Genomic DNA, 27,610 nt, shown 5'->3' on the forward strand with positions numbered 1-27,610 from the left:
TTCTCTTTAAATTGTTTTTATTTACTTGTTACATTGACTAACATAAATAAACAATTTATTTATGAACAAAAGGCACACAGTTCAAATATAAACAAGGAGAACATATTTACAACTTCGAACAAATACCAAGTATGGAACGTGAATGGCAGCAATGGGAAACGGTGAGTCTTTTGGGAAAACATTATAAGAATGTGAAGCTGCAACAACAGCTTCCGAGTCCGATTGGCAAGCAATCGACGGGCCTCTTACTAAAGCGTGTCCCAATCCATGGTCAGCCAAAAAAGCCATAGCAGAGACACTCGTCCACACACATGATTCACACACTAAAATGTCCAACACAGAGGAGGGACACCACACACACATACACACAATCCCCATTTGTATTCACAGGGGTATGAGAAGATGGGCACTGAAAGGTCACACAGGATCGAGGGTGGGAACCATATCCAAATGTATCCCATATGATCCATGATTTCCATTCAGAGTGCCGGCGCACAACCACTTCCGTCTCCTTTCGAACTGGCCGAACGTGCGCACAAGTCTCAAGTCTCGTGTGCAGGTATCAAGATGTGCAGTGCTCTTCAAATAGCCACTGTATTGCTCACCTCTTCATACTGAATGATGAAGTATGGATAACTCTGATCATCATTGAAGATGACAAAGATCTGCGGGTCCATCCAGTTGTCCACGCAGGAGTCAAATAGGTCGCTGGAGGCGTCTCTTGGATTCAGAGGGGGTGGTCGGCGCATGGAAGGGTTGCCCACTGTGAACTTGCCTGTCAACACTTTGCCCAGGAACATGTAGTGCACGCCGCGGGGCGAGCGCTTGGAGAAGTTGTGGGAATAGACAGCCTTGCGCGCAAAGTAGCTGCCTTGGCCGAACATGGTGGCGTGCTTTCCGCACACGCGTGGGTCAAAGTTGTGCTTGCAGATGCCGTCCACCACATCCTGGGACGTGCCGTGGAACAGGTGACGTTCGTTCAGCATGCGGTCCATCTCAGACATGCGACGTGACATGTACTCCTTCTTCCTATGAAGAGAATGAGAAACAGACATTTCAATTAAACATCGATATGAAAAAGGCAAGACAAATAAGAGGACAAAGGAATGACGGAACAGAAAACCAGGATTCAAACCAGTTGGCCTGTAACTTGGTTAAGAACTGCAACATAATACATGGTTTTCATTCAATTGTAAGAACAATAATTTGATGCAAGCAAGATGTAAATTAAAAACATGCAAAACATCAACTAAAGAAAACGTTTGTTACAACCTTCTAAAGAATCAAATGTAGCATAATAGGTTTATCTAGGACACCTACATGTGAATGACAGAGACTAGGGATGCATCTTTCCAACCAGCGTTTAAAAAAAAAAAAAGTTGCCAGACAACGCCAGCATTTATGATCATTTTCACAAAGGTTTCACGGCCCACCCACAGAATATTTTGTTGTATGGATATCTGGACATGCAATATATCAAAGGAAAGAGGAGATCCTCTACTTTTAAGCAAAAACCCGTTTTATTCTAGCCTCATACATTCCTTTTTTATCAATCTGGATGGGATTCAGAACGATGATCAAAAAACAGATGGAGTCGATCGAGTCCATGAACACACTCAAAGCTTCACAGTCCTGCAGCTCGTCCTGGCTCGACATTTCATTCAGTTACATTAGGCAGTTTTGATTTATATGCCGTTTAATGTTTGATAATCGTGTTATTTTGCATCTTCTATCGCTTGTTTCTGCTTCTTCTTCTCCTGTGTTTTGATCTGGAGATTCTCTACTCTTTCAGTAGATGTGTAACAGCGCCCCCTATCTTATAACAGTGAAAACACAGAAAGACAGAGATTACGTCAACGGTGGGGAAAGAGTTAAAATTCTAGTTGATACTGATAAGCCGACAGTCCAGTCAATAAAACACTAAAACTAAAATCAACCATTGCTGCAAGTGAATTTAGGCATCACATTATAATGCATAATATGAAAATTGATATTTTGAAATTTACTAAAGATCGCATTGATTTAACAGTGTTGTTAATTACGCAAGGGAAAACAACTTCATGGCTAGGTTGACAGGTGTGGCAAAAAAAGTTCATTTTTGAACCCTGATGTCAACAGTTACAGTATGAAAACATTTTTTTTTTTTTTTTTCTGTCGTGCCAGAGCACGGCAGCTGTCCTCGCACAAAAACAAGAAAACAAGCTCAACTTGAGTTCTCAGCCTGTCATCTGGTCAAATGGAAACAGAGAAGTGAGAGGGTACAGTGAACAGATGAGCGCCAGGGACCCGAGTGAACCCAGTCAGCATTAGCCCGAGTCTGTGGCTCTATTGTTGTGTGCCGAGGGGACGCGAGGTCAGCCTGGCTGAGAGAAACAATAAATAAATAAAAATGTTTTACAGAATTTGATAATGTTACTGTTTTATTATACTTGTGTATAATTATACTGTTTTAAGTATATTTGTATGTGTCCCTTTCTTTTTTCGTATGTTCACCTAGTATAACCTTTAGTTGTTCAAATTTTTTAAAAGGGAGGCGTTATATTTAAGGGTCCTTGGCCTGAAAAAGTTTGAAAACATCTATGCTAGACTTCCAAGATTTAACGTACCCAATCGGTCACCCCATTATCATATTTATGTCCACTGTGCATTCAAAGACAGCAATCACTCCAGCGATGCGTTACTAGACACGCTGAAATATGCAAGGATTAATCTAATCGGTCGCGTGCTTCAGACGAGTCAGCAGTAACTCGCTCTTCCTGACTCATCCCTTTTCTGTGACCTAGCGTCCGCAGCTGAGAGGGACCAAACCGTATTTCCATGACAATATCTTATTAAAGTACAGCAAGGCTTCACCACTAGCACCCTTTCCTCTCTCACTCTCTTCCTCTCTACATGTTCACACACTGAGAAGTTCACCTCATGGATCTACCACAAAAACACAGCTGTTTCCGACCAACAAAAACTTAGTAAGAACCGTTAGCGCGGTTGACACCTAGCATTGTGAATGCAAACGTCAAAGCCTCAAAGACTTGTGCAGGGGTGGGGATGAAAATTCACTTTACAGATGTTTCTGAAACACAGATCTGCCAAGATAACCTTTTATCGTCTGTCTTCAACCAGTCTGTAATCTCAGTGTTTACTAAACACTGCGTTGGCCATGCATACACAGTCTAAACAACTTTGCACAAAGGATTATTTGAGACACACCTTTTGTACTTCTCCCATAGGAAGGGGTTTTGGACACGGAGAATCTTCAGGATGCGGAACTTGGTCTCAGACACGGTCTTGTGGAAGAGGCTGTAAACGGTCCGGTAGCTGCGGTCATCCCGGGACACGGGCACCTGCAGGTAGTCCTGACTCGTGTTCATGGGTAACCAAGTCTCAGGGTACACTTTGGATGGAGTGCTTGACGTCGGAGAGAGAGGCTGGTTTCCAGAACTTTCCAGGGAGGAGAGAAATGTTGAGGAAAGGCCACCAAGAGTCCTAATGAAGAGAGGAAAACAGGGGGTCATTAAGAGATTAAGGGCCAGATTTACTATACAGGGCAAATTAGCGTGAGAGAGCAGTCCCAAAAGAGCGCCGATGGGAGTGGAAAGTTCTGCACGTGATCCACTGACGACACGCAAATTAAAGAACACAGACGCAACCTTATGATTGTTTCCATAATTACCAACACAATCTACCAAGAGCAGCGCAGATTAAGATATGCTTTTTGGGGGCGTTAAATAATGGTGCAAAAGCAAATACTAGTAAATTGACTTAAATAATGGTGCAAATACTAGTAAATTGACTTAAATAATGGTGCAAATAAATAATGGTGCAAATACTAGTAAATTGACTTAAATAATGGTGCAAATACTAGTAAATTGACTTAAATAATGGTGCAAATAAATAATGGTGCAAATACTAGTAAATTGACTTAAATAATGGTGCAAATAAATAATGGTGCAAATACTAGTAAATTGACTTAAATAATGGTGCAAATAGATAATGGTGCAAATACTAGTAAATTGACTTAAATAATGGTGCAAATAAATAATGGTGCAAATACTAGTAAATTGACTTAAATAATGGTGCAAATAAATAATGGTGCAAATACTAGTAAATTGACTTAAATAATGGTGCAAATCAATAATGGTGCAAATACTAGTAAATTGACTTAAATAATGGTGCAAATAAATAATGGTGCAAATACTAGTAAATTGACTTAAATAATGGTGCAAATAAATAATGGTGCAAATACTAGTAAATTGACTTAAATAATGGTGCAAATACTAGTAAATTGACTTAAATAATGGTGCAAATAGATAATGGTGCAAATACTAGTAAATTGACTTAAATAATGGTGCAAATACTAGTAAATTGACTTAAATAATGGTGCAAATAAATAATGGTGCAAATTCTAGTAAATTTACTTAAATAATGGTGCAAATAAATAATGGTGCAAATACTAGTAAATTGACTTAAATAATGGTGCAAATAAATAATGGTGCAAATTCTAGTAAATTTACTTAAATAATGGTGCAAATAAATAATGGTGCCAATACTAGTAAATTGACTTAAATAATGGTGCAAATAAATAATGGTGCAAATACTAGTAAATTGACTTAATGGTGCAAATAGATAATGGTGCAAATACTAGTAAATTGACTTAAATAATGGTGCAAATAAATAATGGTGCAAATACTAGTAAATTGACTTAAATAATGGTGCAAATAAATAATGGTGCAAATACTAGTAAATTGACTTAAATACTGGTGCAAATAAATAATGGTGCAAATTCTAGTAAATTTACTTAAATAATGGTGCAAATAAATAATGGTGCAAATACTAGTAAATTGACTTAAATAATGGTGCAAATAATAGTAAATTTACTTAAATAATGGTGCAAATAAATAATGGTGCAAATACTAGTAAATTGACTAGCGCAAACCTTAGCAAATCACCTTGCATGATTTATTTAAATACTTTCCTCTCATAAATTTTTCATCTGAAAGGAAAACTCCTACAAATGCATATGCATAATAAGGTCAGCCACAATTTCACTGCGTGTTTTTAGTAAATCCTGACAGTAGTTTTGTAATGTCATTTTTTTCCAGATGAGAAGTTTATCTATGTATCATCTTTTTACTCTTTTAATTCCTTTTAAAAACATTTTAATTTCCCTAGCTTTTAATTTGTGATTATTTAAATTCCTTTCTGTGTAAAGCACTTTGAATTACCATGGTATATGAAATGTGCTGTATAAATAAACTTGCCTAATGCTAAATGAGGGTTTGCGCTGGCGAAAGCAGTTAGTAAATCTGGCCCTAAATGCAACATAGAAATAAATGAATAGAAACAAGACAGTTGAATTGTAGCTAAATCTTTAGTGTCGCTTCTGCATTGTATTATTACCTCACGAGAGATAAACTGGGAGAAAGTTAAATTTAAACTCAGAGTGTGTTTATGAGGTCGTGGTTAAATGGAGGTCAGGGCTCAGTCCTGTGACTCAATATGACACTTGTTATCTAGCAGGTGAACGTTATCGCTCTAGTCAGTGTGACTACCTTATGAGTCATCCGTTAACTTTATCTTGCGCTACCTTCCTCTCTCGACTTGCTTCCTGGTGCAAGAACTGCAGGAGTTCAACAACCATATAGTGTTGAGAGGCTTTGTGTAAAAGCGAATGGAAAGAAACGAGGGCAATCTTATTGAAGAGATAAGCAAATACTTTTGGGAAAGGGTCTGTTTGTAAAGAGAGTCAGTGTGTGTGTGAGAACGAGAGGGAGATTTACGCTGCTTGCTGAGCATTAACTCAGCGGTTCGGCCAAATTGTCAATCGCACTAATGAGTTGCACCCCTGCGCTCGGGACAGTGTGTTCCTGACGCTGCAGGACCCTTTAGATGACATTCCCTCTTTCTCTTGCATGTGTGTGAGCGTTAAGATGGATAGCATGTCTGATTTAAACATCAGTGGCAAAAAAAAAGTGATTTTTTTCATGAATCAGTTTTTGAGGACATGTGTTTGAAAGCCTCTCCAGCTCAAGGCTGCATTTATTTGATCAAAAATACTGTAAAAACAGTAAAATATTACTAGAATTTCAAATAGCTGTTTTCTATGTGAATATATATTGTAAAGTGGTATTTATTCCTGTGATCAAAGCTGAATTTTCAGCATCATTCTTCATTGTGTCACATGATCCTTCAGAAATCATTCTAATATGCTGATTTGCTGCTTAACAAACACTTCTGATTATTATTAATGTTAATTATTAAAATCTTAGTGCTAAATATTTCTTTGATGAAAAGTAAGGTTTCATTTATTTGAAACCAAAATCTGTAACATTGTAAATGTCACTTTTGATCAATTTAATTGTCCTTGCTGAATAAAAGTATTAGTAAAAAAACAACAGCAAAAAAACGTACTGACCACAAATATTTTAAAGGTATAAGTAGATAAATATTTTTATATTGGTGGGTACAATTTTTTTAATATATACATATATATCGCTATTCATAGTTATGTTTAGCAATATGGAAAATATATATATATATATATATAATATATAAACTACTTGGTTACAATGGGTTCGGTCCTTAAAATTTGTTTTTAGAGCAAATACATATCAGGATATACACTGAATATTTCACTAAAATAATATCTCTCTCAGCCCTGATCCATTAATGCTCGTGGCGTAGGCTACGGTTGGACACATTGAATCTATTGAGAAAGAAAAAGCAAAAACGAGGGAAAAGATTCAAAACTGCTGTTCGCCTTCATTTAGCTTTAGGGGAACATAGAGGGGGGGGGGGGGGGGGGGGGGGGGGGGGTCAATTCTCTGACCCTTCATAGGTCTGAGTGACTTAGTAGATGTAAACGATGAAAGACAGCACAGGAAAATGTCGCCAGAACAAAAATCCTGAGCTAGTCAGAAATTGGACTTTCATATGGTCAGGTTAAACTCTCTTCCACAGAGCCTGACAGGTCCGAAACACACTAAACCCTCCTTCTCTCCTGCGTTCGGTTTCTTTCTTTGTCCCTGTGAATAAGCACTGCAGTTGACAACAGATGATTCTCTCCTCATGAGAGTTATAATGGACTAGCCTAGGCTGCAGTCCATGTTCTAGCTTTAGGTAAGTATGAATATTATGTTTCAGGAAAGTGTTCTGGAGGCTCTTCAAGCTATTAAAATGAGATACACTTTAAATGTGGAGTCTGATATGTGTTCTCGGTGAGCAGTGAACCACTTGCGAGTTATCTTGGGGTTTTGGAGTGTATCCAGAGTGTAACGTTTTTAACCAAAATGGAGGCCAAATTGGTTGTTATGGGACATTCAGGGGTGTCTAACAAGAGACTTTGCGGCTATTAAAGGCAGATACTCACTGGAGGTACGGCGTGAGCATGATGGAGGACCGGAACAGCGGGCGTTTTTTGATCTGCCGGCGGAAACCGAAAACAGCATTTTGCTGGAAGCCCTCGCGAATGTTCAGGATGTACTGATTCTGCAGTGTGATGAAACGGACCTCCTTCAGACCTCGACCGCTCGCCTCCTCGATCAACCGAACCACCGGCTGTGAGATGGAGAAAGAGAGAGGAAATGAGTTCAGCACACTTAAATGCGCTCCGACTCCCACACGATTCATCCGGAGCACTGGTCAGAATGTATCCATCATTGGAGATTTTCACAGGAAATAAAAAGCTTTGTTACCAAAGGAACGCTTATGCAATGTTCTGATTTCAGGCGCTTGTGAATAGAACAGGACGTCTTCTCTGGTGCGTGTGCGAGCCAGTTCGACTTGAGACACACACAACACAGTCACACTTAGACTGAGCCAGCCACACACAAACAAACAAACACACACACACACACAAACACACACAGACATACACGCACACAGATGTTTACACACGTCGAGAACTGTTTTATGTTTTATTTCTACCCAAAATCAAGAATAATACACTATCATCCTACACAAGTATGGGATCGATACGATTTTCAAAAAAAAAAAAATTGAAAGAAATCTTTCTCCAAGCCTACATTTATTTGGGAAAAACAAATTCACTCAAAACAGTAATATTGTGAAATATTATTGTAATTTAAATTAACTGTTTGCTATTTTAATATATTTTAAGATTCCTGTGATGCAAAGCTGAATTTGTAGAAGCCAATAATACAGTCTTTAGTGTCAAGGAAGGAAATCAAGATTTGGTGCTAGAGAAATTAATCTTATTATCAATGTTGACAATCAACAGTTGCGCTGCTCAATAATTTTTATGGAAACCGTGATACCTTGAAACCTTGGACCCCATTGACTTCCATAGTATGGAAAGAAAATACTATGGAAGTCAATGGAGTCTGTTTGGTTTCCGACATTCTTCTAAATATCTTCTTTTGTGTTCAGCAGAAGAAAGAAACTCATACAGGATTGGAACAACTTGAGGGTGAGTAAATGATGAGAGAATAAAACATTTTGGGTGAACTATCCCTTTAATGCATCCTTGCTGAATAAATGTATTAATTTCTTTCAAAAATCTTACTGAGCCCAAAGTTGTACATATATTTGCTTATTTAAAGAATGGATCAGATTGGCATCTCACCTCTGAATATTCCCTCCAGCCGAAGTTATCTCTACAGTAGTACTTCCACACGGACAGGCAGTCGGGGGTGGGGCTTGTGGTTGTGGGCGTGGCTTCGTTGCTAGGGGGCGTGGACAAACGCCTGACGAGGTCAAACTCCAGGTCACATACTCGCATGGCACTGAAGTCCAACGTAAACACTCGACCGCTGTGCGTGAAACAAAAGTGAACACATGTAAACATTCAAACCCGAACACATCACAAAATAAAAACAGTTCCCAACAGCTAATAATAATCTGTCCTTAAACCATGAACTTCCTAGCCCTTTGAAGAAAAACAACGTCTTACACCTAATTTAATTTCCACAAAATAGCTTGGGCTTATTGGAAAACTCTCCCTTGGTCTTTGTGGTCTTCAAATACTGAAAAATAAGGGGTGAGATTGTCCTCCAGACGGATGGGGGAGGAACGGCGACCCCCCTGACTGACCCCTGCGTTTATACCCCGGCTTTTTAGGTCACCCGGCTCACTAATAATGCCCTCATCGATTACACTTACTCTTCAACACAAAGAGGATTTGGGGTCAAAGGTGAAATGTCTGGGCAAAAGTAGTTCCAATAATGGCCAACCCACATGCAGACCCAATTCTCCCAGTGGAAGAATAAGAGGCCCTTTTTAATGGTCAAAGCATCTAAACATTTGCAAAGCCAAAATTGCTTCTTCTCAAAACTACACACATAACAAACCACCCATTATTAACTCTTTCCCCGCCACCGTTTTAAAGTAAAAAATGATGCAACCCACCACCAGCATTTTTTTAGCATTTTCACAAAAGTTTCACGGCCCTGTTTTATTCTAGCTTCATGCTTTCTTTTTTATCAACACCTGAATATTGGTAAGTTTCATAAAAAAAGCAATATTTCAAGCAAAAAACTGAGAAAATCGTGCTTTTGGATGGGATTCAGAACGATGGTCAAAACACAGATGGAGTCGATCGAGTCCATCAACACACTCAAAGCTTCACAGTCCTTCACAGTCGACATTTCATTCAGTTACATTAGGCAGTTTTGATTTATATGCCCTTTAATGTTTGATAATCGTGTTATTTTACATGTTCTATCGCTTGTTTCTGCTTCTTCTTCTCCTGTGTTTTGATCCGGAGATTCTCTACTCTTTCAGTAGATGTGTAACAGCGCCCCCTACCGTATAACAGTGAAAACACAGAAAGACAGAGATTACGTCAACGACGGGGAAAGAGTTGATAGGTTCCTGAGAGGTCAAATATGAAACACCACAAATTATTATTATTTGATATAACAACGAGGAGAGAGAGAAGTGATAAAAACGAACCCTCTCTCTCTCAAACATACCAATAAAGGTCAAAGACCCAGAGTGTACTAGACCGAAACTGCCCGACACACTTAATATCAACACAGCCGAGAGTTTTGAGAGCTAATCTCAGACGCACACCAGAAGGACATGGCGCTCTGGCAGGATGGGTGGACTGAGGCCTGAAAGAAACACTCACAAGCGAACGTGGCGGACAGACGGGAGGTAGACTAAACACTGGAAGTCCAGAGCACATCATAGGAGGCCGAGCAGAGAGAAGATCTCAACAAACGCAACAATACATCCACACAAAATACAATTAAACAGCAAGAGGCCACTTGTGAGCATTAACAAGCCTCCAAAACATGGCATTAGAAGACTAAACATGAGCACACTGAGCCAAAACGATCTCTGTCGCAATAAACTGAAAAAATAAAAGCTGTGATGTGAATCTCAGTGATTATTTTATTGGTCAGTTTCAATTATATTTTGGATTCTATCTTACCAAATAATTAGAGCTGCACAATTCTGGATAAATTGAGAATCACAATTTTTTGTTTCAAATAGAGATCACGATTCTGATCAGACAACTAAACAAAATAACATGTGATTTACTAGAGGCTCTGACAAAATGCAGACTGCAGTCTATTTGAAATGTTTTATTAATTTGAATAAATAATTCAATGACTTACTCATAAATACATCATTACTGGATGAATCAGCCTTTTTGAACGAAACTCTTGACTGAATGATTCAATGGCAAATACATTTTTAACAGTCACTTGTCATCAGTCACCTACTGGTGTAACGATGTAAGTGTTACAATTGTTATTTGAAGCGTCAAGTAACTTTCAAAAGGCAATTTACTCGATTTTGATAGCTTCCGTTAGCCTGGGAAAACCCATACAACTTCCGGCAAATTTAGATTTGCTTTGAAAGTTAGTCTGGCGAAGAGCTCATTCAAGCCCATTTCCAATCCGTCGAAATCGCGGCACCAATCAGAAACGTTGGGGCGGGCTTTACACGATGACGACAGCGCTGGGATTTTGAAGCAGATTTTGTAGCCTGCATTACAAAGATGGATGCCGCCGTCGAACATCACTCGTTCCAATCAGCTATCGCGTCTGTTTTAAGCCATTTGAACGTTTCCTTTTAGTTAAAAACCGAGCAAAGAACAACACTCGGAGATGTGTCTCCGCCGCTCTGCATACGTCATCTCCTTCATCGCTCTGATTGGGTTTAGGTCTATCCGCGACGTCTGTTGGTGACGCCCCTCTGGAAATGATTTGTCTATGACGCTTTGCCAGACCATAACTCAGTTACAACTGAGAATGGTCTGGTTTTAACCAGGCTAAGCTTCCGTAGACATCAGTGTTTATCTCCGAACTATAATCTTTTACCCCAGAACTTCTGTGATAATGTGAATATTTTCAACACAGAAATAATGATACTGTGTGTGGTTGAAAAGACTGTTTGTGAAGCTGTTTTCAAAGAAAACTAAATGTAATAAAGTAATGAACAAAAAGGACCTCAAAAAAGCTTTAAACGAAACAATATCGATTTTTTTTCTTGTGATTTTTGAAATACGACCAGGATACTTCTCAGTGAGATCCATCTGAAAGCACAAAGTGAGCTGCCAAAACTGTCATCACAGACAGATGGCACAGAAAAGAAAGAATCATGCTCACACAATGTCCTACTATCTTTGAAATCATGCCAACAACAGACACAAAATCTGATCTAAATGCATGACAAACAAAACCAGGCCCAGACTTCACATGCATGCATGTGCGCGAGAGAGAAAGATGCTTATCATTGCTGCTTTAACTGACCTACTGAACTGACTCAGCGAAACAAACCATACGTATGCATGAAGCAGACACTCACACACACAAAATGTTGTCTTCGTGATGTCTGACTGAGAGGGTTTCCCAGCAGTCCGTGCCAAAATTAAGCCCATTGTGTAAACAAGTTAAATGGTTTACTTCATCCAGGAATTAAGATTCTGTCATCAATTGCTCAATCCAAACCCATATGACCAATGAAATTGAAAAATGAGGATCGGTCAGAACTGACACAATCACTATTGTAGTTGCTTCACAACACTAGATTAGCACAACACAAAATGAAGTGTGTTTCAGGGCACTAGGTCATGGTGTTTTTGTCATTTTGGCCCATTTGGTAAAAAAAATCACAATTACACAGTAAGCCATACGGGAACAACTTGAGTAAGTTATGACAAAACTTTCATTTTAGGAAACTATTCCATTAAGATTCAGACCCCAAAATCTTCAGGATCTACAAGAACAGTCCTCACTCTCTTTTTCAGAGAAAAACACACATTGTGTCCTCTCAACTGGAACACCATGGGCTTCAATCATACACACCCAGAATCACTCTAAAGCAGCGTGTTCGGGACAGCCTGTCTTTCACAGACAGTTCCGGGCACACAAACACACATTCTGCCCAAGCAAGCGGTCTCTGGCTCAAAAACCAACAGAGAGACCGGACGGTTCCCCGAACACAGCACTTCCATCAGAGCCAAGGCACCAGATAAAACCAGACTTTCACATTTGGAGGCATTCATGTCCTTCAGACCACAGTAAATCTAGACTTGCTCACACACCCAGTTGCTGGGGAACAAAACGTAGATTGTTTGTGTAATCTCACGTCTGGAAAACATTCATTATCTTGTGTGTGTGTGGGGAGGGTGGGCAACATGGGGAGAATGAAACTGACGGCTCACAAACAACTTTTTCTCACATACTGGTAATTGAAACACACAAAACCTGAACATCTAGGCAAAGAATGTGAAACTATAAGCCTGAAAATGTTATTACTCAGAGTAGAGATACGTCACCTAAAATGTCACAAATAATATAATCTATGATGTATAGGATGAGGATAAAGCTATAAAGTGAACTGCATCCCTCCCTAAAAATCTAGTTTAAACTGGTCTAGGTGGTTTCCCAGCCTGGTCAAGATGGTATTTATAATATGGTTTAGCTGGTCATCCAGTCTATCCAGCTAAAAAGTGTCCGAAACCCCTGTAAGAACAAGTCAACAGATCAGGGAAGACCAGTTTAGACTAGTTTTTTACAGTGATAGTGTTATTTTAGTATTATTTATACAGTAGTATATAATTTAAGCTTCACTTCAATAACAGATTTTAAAAGTTTTACACTTTTTTTGACTATACTAACTATAAGTAACTTTGCAACCACATTAACTCTCATTAGAGACTGTTAGGTTCGAGTTAGTAGAATAAGTTGACAAACTTGTAAAAAGTTACTTATAGTCAGTAGAATGTTTGTTGGTGGAACATCAAAATAAAGTTTTAGCAGATATTAAGCAGACAGTTACTAATACTCTAATGACTGCTCGTTGACATGGAGTTGCAAAGTTACTTATAGTTAGTTAGTAGAATGTCTAAAGTGGACCGTCGAAATAAACTGTTACTAGTTTTAGTTTTTAGTTAACAATAATAACACTGGCTCAGATAATTTGGTCCTTCTATTTGAGTTAATAATGAAATCTCAGAATTTTAAATTGATTATGGTATGTTGGCAATTCTTCTAAGCACACTTCAGCTCTTCTGAGACGCAAGTAAGATTATCGGGGTCTTTGTCACAAGAGAAAAACATGAGAAGCAGGAGATAATGTGTAGGAGTGACAATGGATTTCCTTTTGTGATTTTTCTCACCTACAAGAAGTGCAAAAAATAATACAAATCCTTCTCTTGAATCCAAAAGAGCTGAGAATATGAAAAGAAATATCATATAGTAAACCCAGCAAGCAATAGCCGTCATTTCACCGCCTAGGTTAACTATAGACCCGATATAGTCCGGCTATGAGTAACACACTCCAGCCAAAATAACCTTGAATTTGGTTATATGTCGTTTTTGCCAAACAAATTGCGAGATGTATGATATTCCATCATGTAAGCAAAGTAAACAGTGATTACAAGGAGTTTAGTTTCATTTGTTCACTCACTTCATTTCTTTATCTAATTGATGACTAGTCTATTCTTGGGCTATGGTTTGACGTCTATTAAATTTTCACTGAAAGTCCAATTTTTTGCCTTGTTTTAGCCTAGACGTCTGGGCTGTGTTGGACGGCTATTAAACGTTTGCTTGCTGGGAAACAACAACAACAATATAATGAGATCCCCTGGAATATATGCACAAAATGCTCTGACAACATCCCAGAACTAAAAATACTGTCTCTTACACAACAATTGCTCAGTAATCCTTAGATGCAAAACTCAAAGTGGGGCTGAGCTGGAGTTTCTCAACAGAAATGAGTTTCACAAGCTCAACATCCTTGTGCAGGAATCAGTGTGTTGCTCTCTGTTTCGCTCCAGGGTGTTGCTGACTCATGCTAAGTCATCTGTGCTCGATACACAAGCAGAGACAGTGCCAGCATCTCCTCTCCTCGTCTCTGAACGCTGCACTCTCGCTCCACCTGCCCTTCTGCATCTAAAGCAGGCGCACACAAAAGCCATTAACAAGAACGATGGCTATCACATCCCGGAGTGAAAGCGTATGAGAGAAAACTGGTTTGGGTAAATGAAGAGGCTCTTTATGACGGCAGAAAGAAAGTTTCTTTCTGTTCTTTCTCTCTGCAACGCTCGTTCTTTGTCCAGAACTCTCTGCTAGTACAATGAGGTGCGATGAGGAAAGAACAGGGCATTCTGGGATTAAGGAGGATACAGAAGTGACTCCACAGAAAGCTAAGACAACATGAAATAATAGAGCCCGGAGGATCACACATTATCTCAGAACAACCAGAGCTCTCTCGCAAATCCATTTGAGCACGATGTCATTTATAACGTCATTTCTCAGACCCGATTATCTGGCAATCTGGCGGCGGGAAGTAACGCGGCTTCCATTTCACTTTAACATGAACACATGCGCATTTGTGTAGTGCTCAGCTTGTGTTACCTCTTTCTTTTGGATGTGCATCAAGGTATGCGATACCTAGCACGATGTGTTTCACCTCAGCGCACACACACACATTCACGCTGGCTTTCCTGACAGACTAGGTTTCACAGTAGCTCACCCACACACACTTTTTCAGACCTGGCACGCCGAACCCAAGGCGGCCACCTGTGCACCGGGTAACCATGACCACCATTATTCATGACGGGCCGAGTAATAGCGTGGCGATAACAATAGAAGTGCCCCCCCCCCCTCGAGGACAAAATGCGGTCAGAGGACGCTTCGATCCTCTCATTCTCTCTCCAGCACTAAAAATAACCTTCCAGTCATTAAATTAAGTGCAAGGACTGATTCTCTCTGCGCTCATCGGCACAAACTACTTATGATGAAGCCACGGGATGTACAGTTTACATCGCAATTCTGAAAGTGCCAAGCGTGCGAGAGTGGACAGAACGATCGATAGACGTACTATAGATAGATGGGCAGACAATAAGCAGGATAGAGAGACTGTAAGGAAAGGCAGTGAGGGAGACAGAGGCCCACATTAAAACATTTGTTTTGGTCGCTCGGATCACAGGTGGGCGACGCTAAATAGAGGTGTAAACGGTCAAAAACACATCGCTTTCATAGTGTAAACACTGATGTGTTCGAACAGCCGCAAAAGACGTCTACTCTCCGTCTACTGACCTTTTGGGAAGCGACTAGCCAGACGGGATTTAAACTTTGTCAGCTGGAGACCCAAGTTTGGTTTGAAGATGAAAAAATGTACCAAGCACAATGTTCTCTCACCATTCCTGATTTCTAACACACACTCACAGCGTTCGGCTGGTCTTGCGTCCGTCAGAGCAGAAACTGATGCTCTCTGTGTGTGTTTTCTGTCGTCTCCATTCACATTCATATGTAAATTACATGAGCTTATTTCCTCCAGTTGATCAAAAGATCTGAAAAATCCCATACATTTATCGGGCCTCCCCTCGAAGAAATCAGGACAGAAGTGGCTGAAAGTGGACAAAAGAAACGGATTAAAACACCAGGGGACAGATTTACTAACAGCTTGCTCCAGCGCAAACCCTCTTTTGGCGTTAAAAAGCTACTGTCAGGATTTACTAAAGACACGAACCATTAATGAAAAGTCGTGGACAGGGTTATTTCTGCGGCTGACCTTATTGCATATGCATTTGTAGGAGTTTCCCTTTCCCTTTCAAAATGAATGAGAGTAGAGTATTTAAATGAATCACGCAAGGTGATTTGCTAAGGTTTGCGCACGTCAATTAACTGGTGTTTGTGGCATTATTTATCGCCCCAAAAAAGCATCTCTTAAACCAGACGCAACCTGGTAGATTGTGTTGGTCATAATGGAAATGATCTGAATGCGTCTGTGTTTTTTAATTTGCGTGTCGTCAGTGGATCACTCCCATCGGCGCTGTTTACGAATTGCTCTCTCACGCTAATGTGCCCTGTATAGTAAATCTGGCTCCAGTTGTAAACGGGAATGTGTCTCCCTCGTCTACTTGTGATCCGATCGACCAAAACACATCTTAACACCAGCTGTAAACAGGGCCAGAGAGAAGAGAGGGGAGCGGTTGATAAGCCAGTTTCTCCTCTCTTTATCTCTTTCTCTACATGTGAGGTGTAGTCACGGGTGAATAACCTGTTCTGTTCTTCCTGTAAACCCTGCTAAAGCGCTTGATGACCCCCTGACCCAATTCATCATCACGGTGACCGTGACCTGTAACCGCCTGATGACTCACTGGTTTCAGGCGCTGAGATCAGCCAATGCACACACACACACACACACACCCTCATTTGACTCGACTCTGAGAGCGAGAAGTATTCAAAAACTCTCTATCCAGCGACATTAAAATGACCTTGATGACCTAAAAGGGAAATAATAACATGAAAGGTCAGTATCAAGATAAAATATTCAAAGTATTGAAAGGTCCAAGTATTGACTAAAGCCTGTGCAAGAATGCAAGCGTTTTGCCAATGCACAGAGAAAACGGACCGTAAAACTGCTATATGCGTCATGAAGTGCTTTGAAACGCAACACCGCGTGAAATAGATAATAAAAAGAGAACTGTTTTTGTTCATGTACTTAGAGAATGTTTCAGGTTTTAGTTTCACAATTTAAAAGCCGTGAACACAACCGCATTTAAATGAAGGTTGAAATCCCCTAAATTATTCTTCTGTCTGCTGCATACACCAAAATATGAGTCAAAAAATGAACAAGTCAGAATATCACTAAAAGAGACTGATTTCACTACATTTACAATTAGTTTAGTTCAATTTAGTACACACTTTGCAAATTTCATTTTGAGAAACGCTAGTAACGGTCTAAATTTTTACGAGAGCATGCTTAACTGTACGATATAATTATAACTTCTGTAAAAAAAATAAACTGTGTGTACAGTAGCGACAGATCATTCAGTACTGTTACGTACATTCCAGTGAAACTGATTAACAGTCGGGATCCGGAAGTAAAAAATGTTAATGATATCTTATAAACTTTTAAATACAGCCCTACTGTGAGCTATGAGGTTGTTAATCAATGCATTATTTCAGCTCATTTAAAAAATAATTGTGTTTAACAGCGGAATTCCTGGTGAAAAACTACATTACCCATGATGCTCTACAAAAGTGCACACACCAATCAGAGAGCCAAAAGAGCAACACTGTCCAAAATATTTATTTAGCTTCGCCTACTCCCATTAAAGTAATCAAGTCGATCTCTGTACGTTCTCAAAATACTGAAATGTTTGTATATGCATATTTTGCAATAAACTCGAAATATATTGTTTTTATCCATGTAATCAACGTTTATAAATAAGTAGTTTTATATCTCTCCCTCGTTTTTAATTGTATTATGCTGCTGTTTGCAGTACTTCATAGGATTGTAGTTCTTTCCCTCACTAAAGTCCGAAATTCGCTTCTGAAATTTTCGCAAAATTTCAACCCTACGTTATGTCAATCACGCTTGCACACTGCCTCCGAAACTTTAGTCCGTCATAAAAAAAAAAAGTCGGATCGGGTTCGATTTTCTGCGTTTTTCGCATCCGTAGCAAGCAGTTTGAATGGTGTTTGAATGGTGTTTTGACAATTCAGAGCCACCGAATCACGAATACGAAAAAACGCATACGAAAATTTCGGACTCAAAAAAGTACACAGTCTTGAACCTTTGTCTTTTTGTCGGATTATGAAAAACATTTTTGCGTCATATTAAAGTTTGTAATGTTGTGATTCACCTCGTAGCTTATTGGCTTAGTTCATCACGGCTTATAACTCTTAAACAAAGACTATTTTATAATCCCTAAGGGAAAAATTAATGGAAAAAAAATAACTTCCGGAACCACCCGGCAGAAAAAGGGGGCGGGGACTGTTGAACTATTGAAAAATAAAAAAATGAGAGGTTGAGGCTTGGTTCTATCTGGTTGTTGATTGGATGGAGGCAGATCTGAATAAGAGCTTGCAGTCTATTATGAAAGGGGTGGGGTTTAAGCCGACTAAATGATTGGCTAAGTCCTGCTTATGTCACCAGAAGACTTTAAGGACTGAGAACAGTGACAAGCGTATTTCGCTGCTGTGTCCATGACTTAATTGATTTCTTTTCGGCTTCAGTTTAACTTGCCCAGGTTATGCCAGTCTCATGTTATCCAGCACTTCTGCAAAATAGGGGAACTCGAGCCCAGCTGGCAAACTAAAACACTATACAGTTCTGCTTTTCCGAAAGCTAAATCACGCTTCTGCTGATTTCACCATTACACACACACACCCAGGGTACTGAAGAGAAACCACGCTAAAAGGGTCAAAGCTAGGGGAGGGAGGATGCTGAAAGAGCGAGCCCGAGAAAGGGAATGCATGAAGTGTGAAGGATTAGCAGCCCTTAAAAACCCTGTGCACCACTGAGCATGCCCGAACCCAAGGTCTGTGTGGGGATTGGCATGCTCCACATATAACCACTTCTGAGAGACACGCTCCAGTGATTAGCCTTTAACCCGTCACCCCGTTCTCTCTTGGCGCATATGCCGCAAACGCCAGTGAAAAGGCACCTCTGTGCCAGCTGTGGTTTGCAGTGTCAGATGGTCGAATGGAGAAACAAAGCAGACCAGATCCAAGAGGAAAGAGAGACATTTCATTTTTCTACGCTCTACTCATTCCAAAGCACCAAAACACAGTACGATCTTCCAACTTTAATCCCATAAACGTAAAACAACTCATTTTTACGTGCTCAGCTTGAGCCTCCTGCATGCCAGCATTATTCACACCCAGCACGAGCGTCACAGTCTGACAAGAACACACACTCACGTATGCACCTGATCACACACTACCAACCCTGAGATAAGGCAGTCACCTCTGCGGGTGGTAAACTCAGCAATGAGACACAATCAGCAAACAGATACTTACAAAACACACACACACACACACACACACAATGACAGGCAGGGCAGCTGCAGAAGTCGTATAGTAACGTGCAAACGCCTTTTTTAAGGTTATATGCTACACAGTGAAACAGACAAAGCCTCTGACTGATCATATTAAAGAGATAGGTCATCCAAAAATGGAAATTCTGTCATCATATACTCACTCCAAACCTGTATGATTTTCTTTATTCTGCAGAATATACAAGGAGATGTGTTTTCATGTTTTGGACCCCATTGACTTTCATTGTATGGACACAAAAAAACACTAATACATCTTTTCCTTTATGTTCCACAGAAGAAAGACAGGATTGGAACAACATATGGGTGAGTAAATGATGAAAGAACGAACCTTATTTGTTCTTCTGGAAGCTCAAACCCCATCAATAAAGCATGTTTGATCTTCCAATAACCATATTGCATGTGTCTTTCCTGTGTTGAGCCATGTTTATTTGTGAATAAAAGCCTAAATGAAATTTGTTCATCATATAAAGCAATCGTCTCTTCTGAAGACTTGGATTAAACCGCTCGACTCATATGGATTTCTTTCACGATCAATTTAAAAGCATCAACGTTTTTGTGTAATAGGCTAGGCCTAATCTTTCAATGTAAGGACGGAAATCAGGTTTCATTAAAAAAATATCTTCATGTGTTAAAGATGAACAATAGCCCTCTGGGTTTGGAATGACATAAGGGTGAGTAAATGTTCTGGGTGAACTATCCCTTAAATGAATAACAGCAATGGTTAAATGTTCAAAGCAGGTGACTTTTGGACAATTCACAGCTTATATATGCTTATGATTAGGCATTTTAATCCCACAATGCACTGACTGCACACCAAGAAAACCTATTTAACAGATGACTGATGACACTACAATCCGACCAAAATATATCACTCCTAAAATAATCAATGAAACTGTCTGTGCTATCTAGTTTTATTGCGTTATGGAAGGATATACCCGTCACTGGACTAAAATAATCAGGTGCGAATAGACATTTCTGGCACAAGCGGTTTGAGTAAAGATGTACAAGCTTCCATGACACACACACACAGGTCCAAAAAGCGAGCGCTATCTCTTAATAATAACTTGATATCTACACGGAAACTCAGCTGTAATAAAGCCTCTGAGTGACAGCTGATTATAAAGCGGAAAGGGCTTTCCATTCTTCCTCTTCAAGATGTTTAAGGGAATACATCAACCTCAATCAACACTCGACTTCTCAATTTTTGTTTCCATTCAGGGAGGACACGCACAGAAGAGCTGAGGGCAAATAAATACTCTCGTTTCCGTCTTGCACTCAGTACGAGAAAGAAGAAAAGGTCTCTAAAAACTCTCAGGATGTTCTGGAGGCCATGCGGGGACTGGCGGGACGTGTGTTCAGACAATCCAGCGACGGGACTGTTTGTTCAGACAATCCAGCCACTATTTGACTCGTTCTCTTTGTCTTTGTCCCGCTCAGCGGGAGAGAAACACATAAACATACTTCAGCTGCAAAGTTTGCCAGCTTTTGTTTACGTTCGAAAGATTTGAAAGAGAGAATAGAGCTCTTTATGATCTCACTCGCACAAAAAGATTGAAGAAAAAACACTATGATAATTGAATGAAAGAGGAAAAATATACCTTGTAAAAATACTTTTCTTTCTTTTTTTTCTTATAGCGCTTTCAACAGACCCATGGCCACCTTTACATATTGCCTCACAATCACTCATTCATACACCGACGGCGTTTCATGCATAACTGAATGAAAGAGGAAAAAAATACCTTGTAAAAATACTGTACCATGGTAATATGTCCAAAAACACAAGGTTGTACCATGGTGCAGTTTTGTAAGTGAAAGTACTGTGTGATATACCGGTAGACACGATTAACCAGCAGTGATTTTGGACAATCGTCTTTATTGCGATTACGTTGCCGATGTGATGCGGCATCAGGAAAGCTTATCATTTGAATGTGCAGTTTAAAAACAAGTTATTTAAACCGTTCAAGAGCAATTAGCAGCGAAAGAGGATTGCGTGAGCTGTCTGAGCGACTGATTCTGAGCGTTCCCATGTGAAACGCGCACATATAAAGCTCATACAGTTATTATATTACACAATTATTTAGCTTGAACGGTCAAATACACACACTTATGTGTCAAAATGGCCGTCTTTGTCAGCGTCTTAAGTGAACGTAAACAGCTGAGATAGAAAGCGTGTGTGTATCAGTACATTAGATCAGTGCATGCGGTCTTGCATGCAAGTAACAGCAGCCTAATATATCTGCAGCCTTCTGTAAATCACTTTTGTAACTTTAATAAGAATAAATTTACATACTGACTATACTGTGTATACTTGAAGTTTTTTCAGGCAGGTCTATTTCATTTGTCTTTGTTTTGGTGTTAGTTTCTCTGTTCCTATTTTATCACTGACTGTTTACTTGTCTTTCAGTGAGCGTGAGAGTTGTTTTTCTTATGTTAGTTAGGCTAGTATTGTGAAATTGTATATCACATTGAAATTGGTGATGAGATTTATGACATTTCAATGGTATAACATTTTTTTTGATACCATAATACATTTATTTAAACTGCAATATCGTGATATAATCGTGAAATAAAATAACTTTTGGTCATATCGCCCACCCCAATGACTGCCCCAACATTCACAATCATTAACATGCTACATTACCACTATACACTTTTAAAAGTGTAAGAGAGAAAGAATCCAGGAAGAACACATTTTATGAGTCAAACTGACGGTAAAGAGTGAAGTCAAGAGACCTCACCCATGTGAATAATTTCATGGCTCGTCTAAGGCGTTATCTCCTTTCTCACACACGCAGGCACACATGCAAACACCTTGGTTTCAGGTCACCATGCCCTTGGTGCACACTGAGATTGTGTGACAAACACAATCATCTCAACCTCAGCTGCTCCCATGGAGACCAAACCTTCAGGATCAGGGGTCACAGATCTCACACACTGCAGCACAGTGGCACAAAAAAACATGAAAACCTGTCAGGCACCGGCACATCCATTGGTTAGGAGCATATAAACAATAAACCTGTGGATTACTGAGAACCAATGTTAACAGTAACAGCCTGAGAGATCTTTTTAAAAACAGCCCCAAAGAATGTGGACACTTTGGCCACATTAGCATTGCATTTAAAAACAAGCCTAAATCAGGATCTAAGAAGCGATTTTTGTACCTGTCCGTCTTTTGTTTGGCAACCAGAAAGTGTCCAAACACTGTATCTTAATTCTAACTGTATTTATTATCAATTATAATCCTTGTTTTTTTTTTTTTCTTAAATGTTTTACTTGAAAATTCATCATCTGCTGTTTTACTTGAAAATGAATGCTAGTAAGTTCGATATTGTGTCTTGGCATTCAAAAATATAGTCGTCCAAAAGTATTTAGACACCTTGGTCAACAAAACAAAATGTCAAATCAAGATCTAAAAAGCGATTTTTGTACTAGTTTGTCTTTTGTTTGACAACCAGAAAATGTCAAAATACTGTATTCTGAACTGTGTATCTAATGATTTATCATTTACAATCCTTCAAAAAATTCACTGCAATTTTACTTTCAAATACATGCCTTTAAATTTAATATTGTGTCTTGGCATTAAAGTATTTGAAGATTAAGGAAGACATTTTGGACTTTTTTTTTTTTTTTTGGACAACCAGAAAGCGTCCACATACTAAACTGTTGGAGTATGTGTATTGATTTATCATTTAAAACCCTTTCACTTGAAAAGTCCTTGCTATTTTCCTTTCAAATAAATGCCACTTAGTTTGCTGTATTTATAGCCAATTACATTCTGTGCCCAATGGCGTCTGTCACGTAAACCCTCTCATTTCTGCTCAGTAACATAACACAATGACTTCTCCTAGAGGAAAAAATCCCCCACACACACAAAAAAGATGGGGGTCAGCAGGAAAGGGTGTGGTTTACAGGCCCTGTGGGTCTCACTTTACCCCGAACCACTAAAGTCAGCAGGAGGTTAATGGTCGGCTTTAGCTATTAACATGAAACAGGTCACTGGGAGCCACGGTTCTGAGAGCACATGGGCTGATTGAGCCAACAGAGACGGTTACGTGGCCATTCGGCCTATTAATCTCTGTAGACAAAGACCCCCTAAATAGTCGGCCGTCCCGCAGGAGAATTTCCATGACAAATCGACAATGCTATCTTAAAGAAGGAAGTAGCCAGGAGCTGTGTCATGGTGAGCATTAAAATCACTGTCTCTTTTGCTTTGTCATGACCCAAGTGCGCTTCCTTTTCCAAACCGCTTTTGCATACAGATCAGGCTTGGGACCTAAACAACACCCTCGCAAACAAAAGGGACCTTTTGTTGAAGCTAAATGAAAAAATCGTGGTTGCTTCTGGTGCTTTCAGCTCAGGGACAAAAAGTTGTGGCAATGGTGATCGGTAAGACTAAGGCTGTTTGTGTGCATGTGTGTGTAAATGATCAAAAAAATGAAATAAGGCATTTACAGAGACTGAAATGCGTGCGTGCATGAAAGCCTGTGGGTGTGCATAATTGCGCGTGTCTCATTTATTTGCGTGTTTGCGAGCGAGTCTGCATGTGAGCCCTTCTCTGTCTGAGCGACGAGTGCGTGAGACCGCCTGAGCGCAAGCCGCAGCGAGTGGGAGCGTGTGTGTGTGTGTGCGTTTGACCGAACTAAGCAGAGGCGGGTCGAGCAAGTTCACGGCTTACAGCTGTCAGTGCGCTTCCACATGTCAGGCCAGCCAACAGAAGGCTTATAGGAAAGATGCAATCTCTTAGTCACATTTACCTCATCCACTACACAACACCTCCTGCACACAGGGCAACTTCCTGTCACGCGCTCGTTCAGTGTCTACTTCAATACACCTCACTGAAAAACAACAGCCTCAGCTGGTTTGCTGGTCCCTCTGGTCGGTTTCAGTATGATTTTTAAGCACGTCAAACTGGGAGACCGGCTAAACCAGATCATAGGCGTTTTTTACCAGTGCACCAATTTGTTCCGTTCTCCCATTGAACTACACACTTAGCATAAATGACTGAAGCTGTTCAAGAGGGCAAAATCAAAAGCACTTACAGAAACTTAAGTCTGACATGTTCGTTGTCTGGGTTGCAGTAAAGCCTCTCCAGTTGTTCTTGAGAGTCATCCGATATGCTCTGCCAGATCTGCGTATCTGCTCTGTGGATTTGCCAGTGGTAAGGTAAAACGGTGTGATGGTGGGCGCAGTCGCTGCCATAGATGCAGACGCCCTGGAGGAAATCCACACAGATCGATACGGCATCCGCTTGATGCGTGTGATACTGGAGCTGGGTCAGGAGTTCAAACACTAGATCCAAAGAGGCCTCCTCGCTTTTATCCTGAAAGATCTCGCCCTCTTTGATGGCGAGGCAATTTGCACCCTGCAAAGTCTCAGCGGTGTAGATGTCATTTAACTTCGACCCCGAAACGACAGAGGAGGGCACCGCCTCGACGCGCTCATTAGTGTCTATGGACACCCGCTGTATATCCGTCACCTTCTGTTCCCCCACGAGCTCGCTCGCGGCTACGTCCGCGTCCGTGCTTTCCTCCTCTTCCTCCTCCTCCTCCTCCTCCTTCAGGCACACCTGACTAATCCTCGTCTGCTTCTCCACGACAGCGGTGCATATAGTCCTCTGAGGTTGAGACGGGTTACGTGGAACAAACACCCCGTCCCCCGACACCAGAGCGTCCGAGTTCAATAACGTGCTTAAAATAGGGTCCTCTAGAGCGTGCAAGCATTTGGCGCCCAGTTTTCTCTGTGCGTGTTTCTTTTTGAAGTAGGGCTTCACTAAAGGGATCTTGTCGGGGAGTCCCATCCGCTGCTCGGGGAACTCTCCGGTTTCCATGGGAAGAGCTAAAGCGGGCTCAGCGGTGTCTACTGCCTCCTGCATGGTGCAAACACGTCTCCGCGACACCTATTCAGAAAACACAGCAACATGAGTAAATGTGTATTACTGTCTATAAGCAGGGAGTGAAAACAAAATGGATGGGGGTTTTAAAATATGCATTGTTTAAAAAAAAACGATTGAGCAACCAGTACAATAATATTTACATTTCAGTTTTTGATCCAAAGCGACTTACAAATGAGGAGAGCAATAGAAGCAGTGAAACTAACAATATGCAAGTGCTGTGACCCTTCCCGGTTTAGTCTAACGCTGTATACGTAATTATTTCATTTTTTTTAAATAGACATAGAATAGAAGAGAAAATAAAAGAATAATATTAAACTTGTCTTGTGCTAAAAATATGCTATTAGGCGAATAAAAGTCGCGTTCACCTACTATAGCGACTGTACGCTTCCCATTAGCTGAATATCTGTATATCGTATTATCAAAACATTATTTATCACTTACTATAGATTTAGTACATGTATCCGTCTTCATGCTACTTAACTAATTGTGTGTACACTTGCAGACACTTTTGGGTTGCAGGAGATTAAAATTACTGACAGACTATATTTGTTGTAAAACCGACTCCCCAGAAAGTCATTGAATAGTTCACACACTGTCTATAATGTTTATTCGTATCATTTTGTCCATTTGTTGTAATGCATATACTATGTATATCGCGCAAAAACGAATCGATAAAATCGATTATTATCTTTAATGAAAATAATCGACAAAGAATTTGATTACTGATCACTTTACAGTAGCAAAAAACAAACAAACATTTCTACGGACAAAACGCATGTAGCGGAGGACACAAAGTAAGCTGCATGAAACGGTACATTATCCAACTTGTCCGAATCACAAGAATGCTTCTTATTTAGAAATAAAGGTTTAAAAATATGCAAGTAATCATATTTATGAGAGCATTGACAGTAAAGGCACTATTGTTGGAATAGCTCATTAATGACATTCGCTATATTTGTTTTCATAGGCATTATATTACACGTTGTTTGCAGGACAGCATTGGACAGGATGTGGAGATAACATTGTGAAAATTGATGGATTAAAATAATTTTTTTAATTAAAACATAATTTTTAAATGTATAATACTTGTTGCATTTTTCATCTGATTATTCGGAATAATAATGGATGTATTAATTGATTATCAAAATAATCGTTAGTTGCAGCCCTAATATCACGTGACTTGTTTCTCGTGTGCACTTAACATTTCTCAGAGTGTACTAGAGTTTATTAGAGTTTAAAATGACACACTCAAACCACCATAAAAAAACATCTAGTGCGCGCGCTATCAGTTAATTCCTTGACGGGCATCCAGGTGACCGGGCGAAAGATGAAACCTTTCCTTTCTCGAGAAGAGAGAGAAAATCATTAGCGAAACAGAAAGTTTCTTTCAAGACCCCCCCTCCCCCCTCCAACACACTGTAAAAACATGTTTATTATTATGATAGCAACATCGTTGTTTCCACCCATTTAATCTGTATCAACCACTTCACTCATTTCACTCGCTTTAAGGTGTTTCAACAACACACTAAATTCGAAACTAAATGCGAAAAAATTAACTTACCAATGCAAGTTATGGTTACACTTTATGTTGTGTCGGTGTTACAGGGTAATTACACATTTAAGTAGTGTAATAATAAAACGACATGTACTTACTACAGGGTTAGGGTTTGTTTTGTATGTAATTATGCATATTTTTTAGTAACTACTACAGTAACTACATGTAACGTGTGACACTAAAATAAAGTGCTATAACTTTAATTATGCATTCACATCAAATTTAGCTTTCCTATTATTATTATTATTTTTTTTATTTTTTTATACAAGCGCATCAACATCAAGCAAAAGCAGCGCGATGGGTATAATACATGAGAGATTATAAACAAATAACATAAAATAGCAATATTCGTCTTGTTTTATCGAATTGCATGGTTTAATTGCGCTGCTCCGTGCGATTAAATCAGTCAAACGCAAGGCAAGCGCTCTCTCGGGAGTATTTTGATGGCTTGATCTAGATACATGGAGTTGGGAGCGTACGTGCCAGTTGCCAATAGCGGCTCGTTCTAGTTCGCACGTACTCTGTGTTAAAGCGATCACTGCCCACTGCGGCGCTTGGCCCCCGTTCTCACACAAACACACGAGCGCGATGCATTAATGCCAAATCCAACACTACACCGCGACCGGGTGCAATTAGACGATTTATTACAGTCCGTTCGCAATGCAGAAGAAGCGCTCCGTTTTCCCTGTACGCGCTATGTATATACATATTTATATTCCTTTGCTTTCCAAATGTAGTACCTGAAAACTTCCCGACTTCTTTTGATGCTACTGTCGAAGCAAGTAGCCCTTCCCGGTGAATCCGCACTCCTCTCTCATATATAGGACAGACAAAGCGTTAATCCACAGAGTGAAGCGTTCGCGTCGGTCTCCAGCAGCGTCTGAGCGGCTCGCAG

General features: G+C 39.9%; 1 protein-coding gene across 1 annotated transcript; it reads right to left on the bottom strand.

The window, feature by feature from the left end:
• tiparp (TCDD-inducible poly(ADP-ribose) polymerase) lies at nucleotides 1–27,610 on the bottom strand. Its single transcript, XM_056270218.1, has 6 exons — nucleotides 27,456–27,610; nucleotides 24,307–25,163; nucleotides 8,582–8,768; nucleotides 7,367–7,554; nucleotides 3,208–3,483; nucleotides 1–1,029 (listed from the first exon to the last, which is right to left on the bottom strand). Exons 2-6 carry the CDS (start codon nucleotides 25,137–25,139, stop codon nucleotides 582–584), a joined length of 1,932 nt encoding a protein of 643 aa, XP_056126193.1. The 5' UTR covers nucleotides 25,140–25,163; nucleotides 27,456–27,610; the 3' UTR covers nucleotides 1–581.

The sequence above is a fragment of the Rhinichthys klamathensis genome, unplaced genomic scaffold (assembly GCF_029890125.1).
Source record: "Rhinichthys klamathensis goyatoka isolate OS25496 unplaced genomic scaffold, OSU_Roscu_1.1 h1tg000299l_1, whole genome shotgun sequence".
Taxonomy (NCBI): Eukaryota; Metazoa; Chordata; class Actinopteri; order Cypriniformes; family Leuciscidae; genus Rhinichthys; species Rhinichthys klamathensis.

What these genes read in the sequence shown, in the direction of transcription:
- tiparp (XM_056270218.1), bottom strand. Translation starts at nt 25,139, where the DNA reads ATGCAGGAGGCAGTAGACACCGCTGAGCCCGCTTTAGCTCTTCCCATG. An exon ending in GCTGGAGGGAATATTCAGAG is followed by an intron (nt 7,555 to 8,581) that starts GTGAGATGCCAA and finishes TCCATCTCACAG; the next exon opens with CCGGTGGTTCGGTTGATCGA. An exon ending in CTATGGGAGAAGTACAAAAG is followed by an intron (nt 1,030 to 3,207) that starts GTGTGTCTCAAA and finishes TTCTCTTCATAG; the next exon opens with GAAGAAGGAGTACATGTCAC.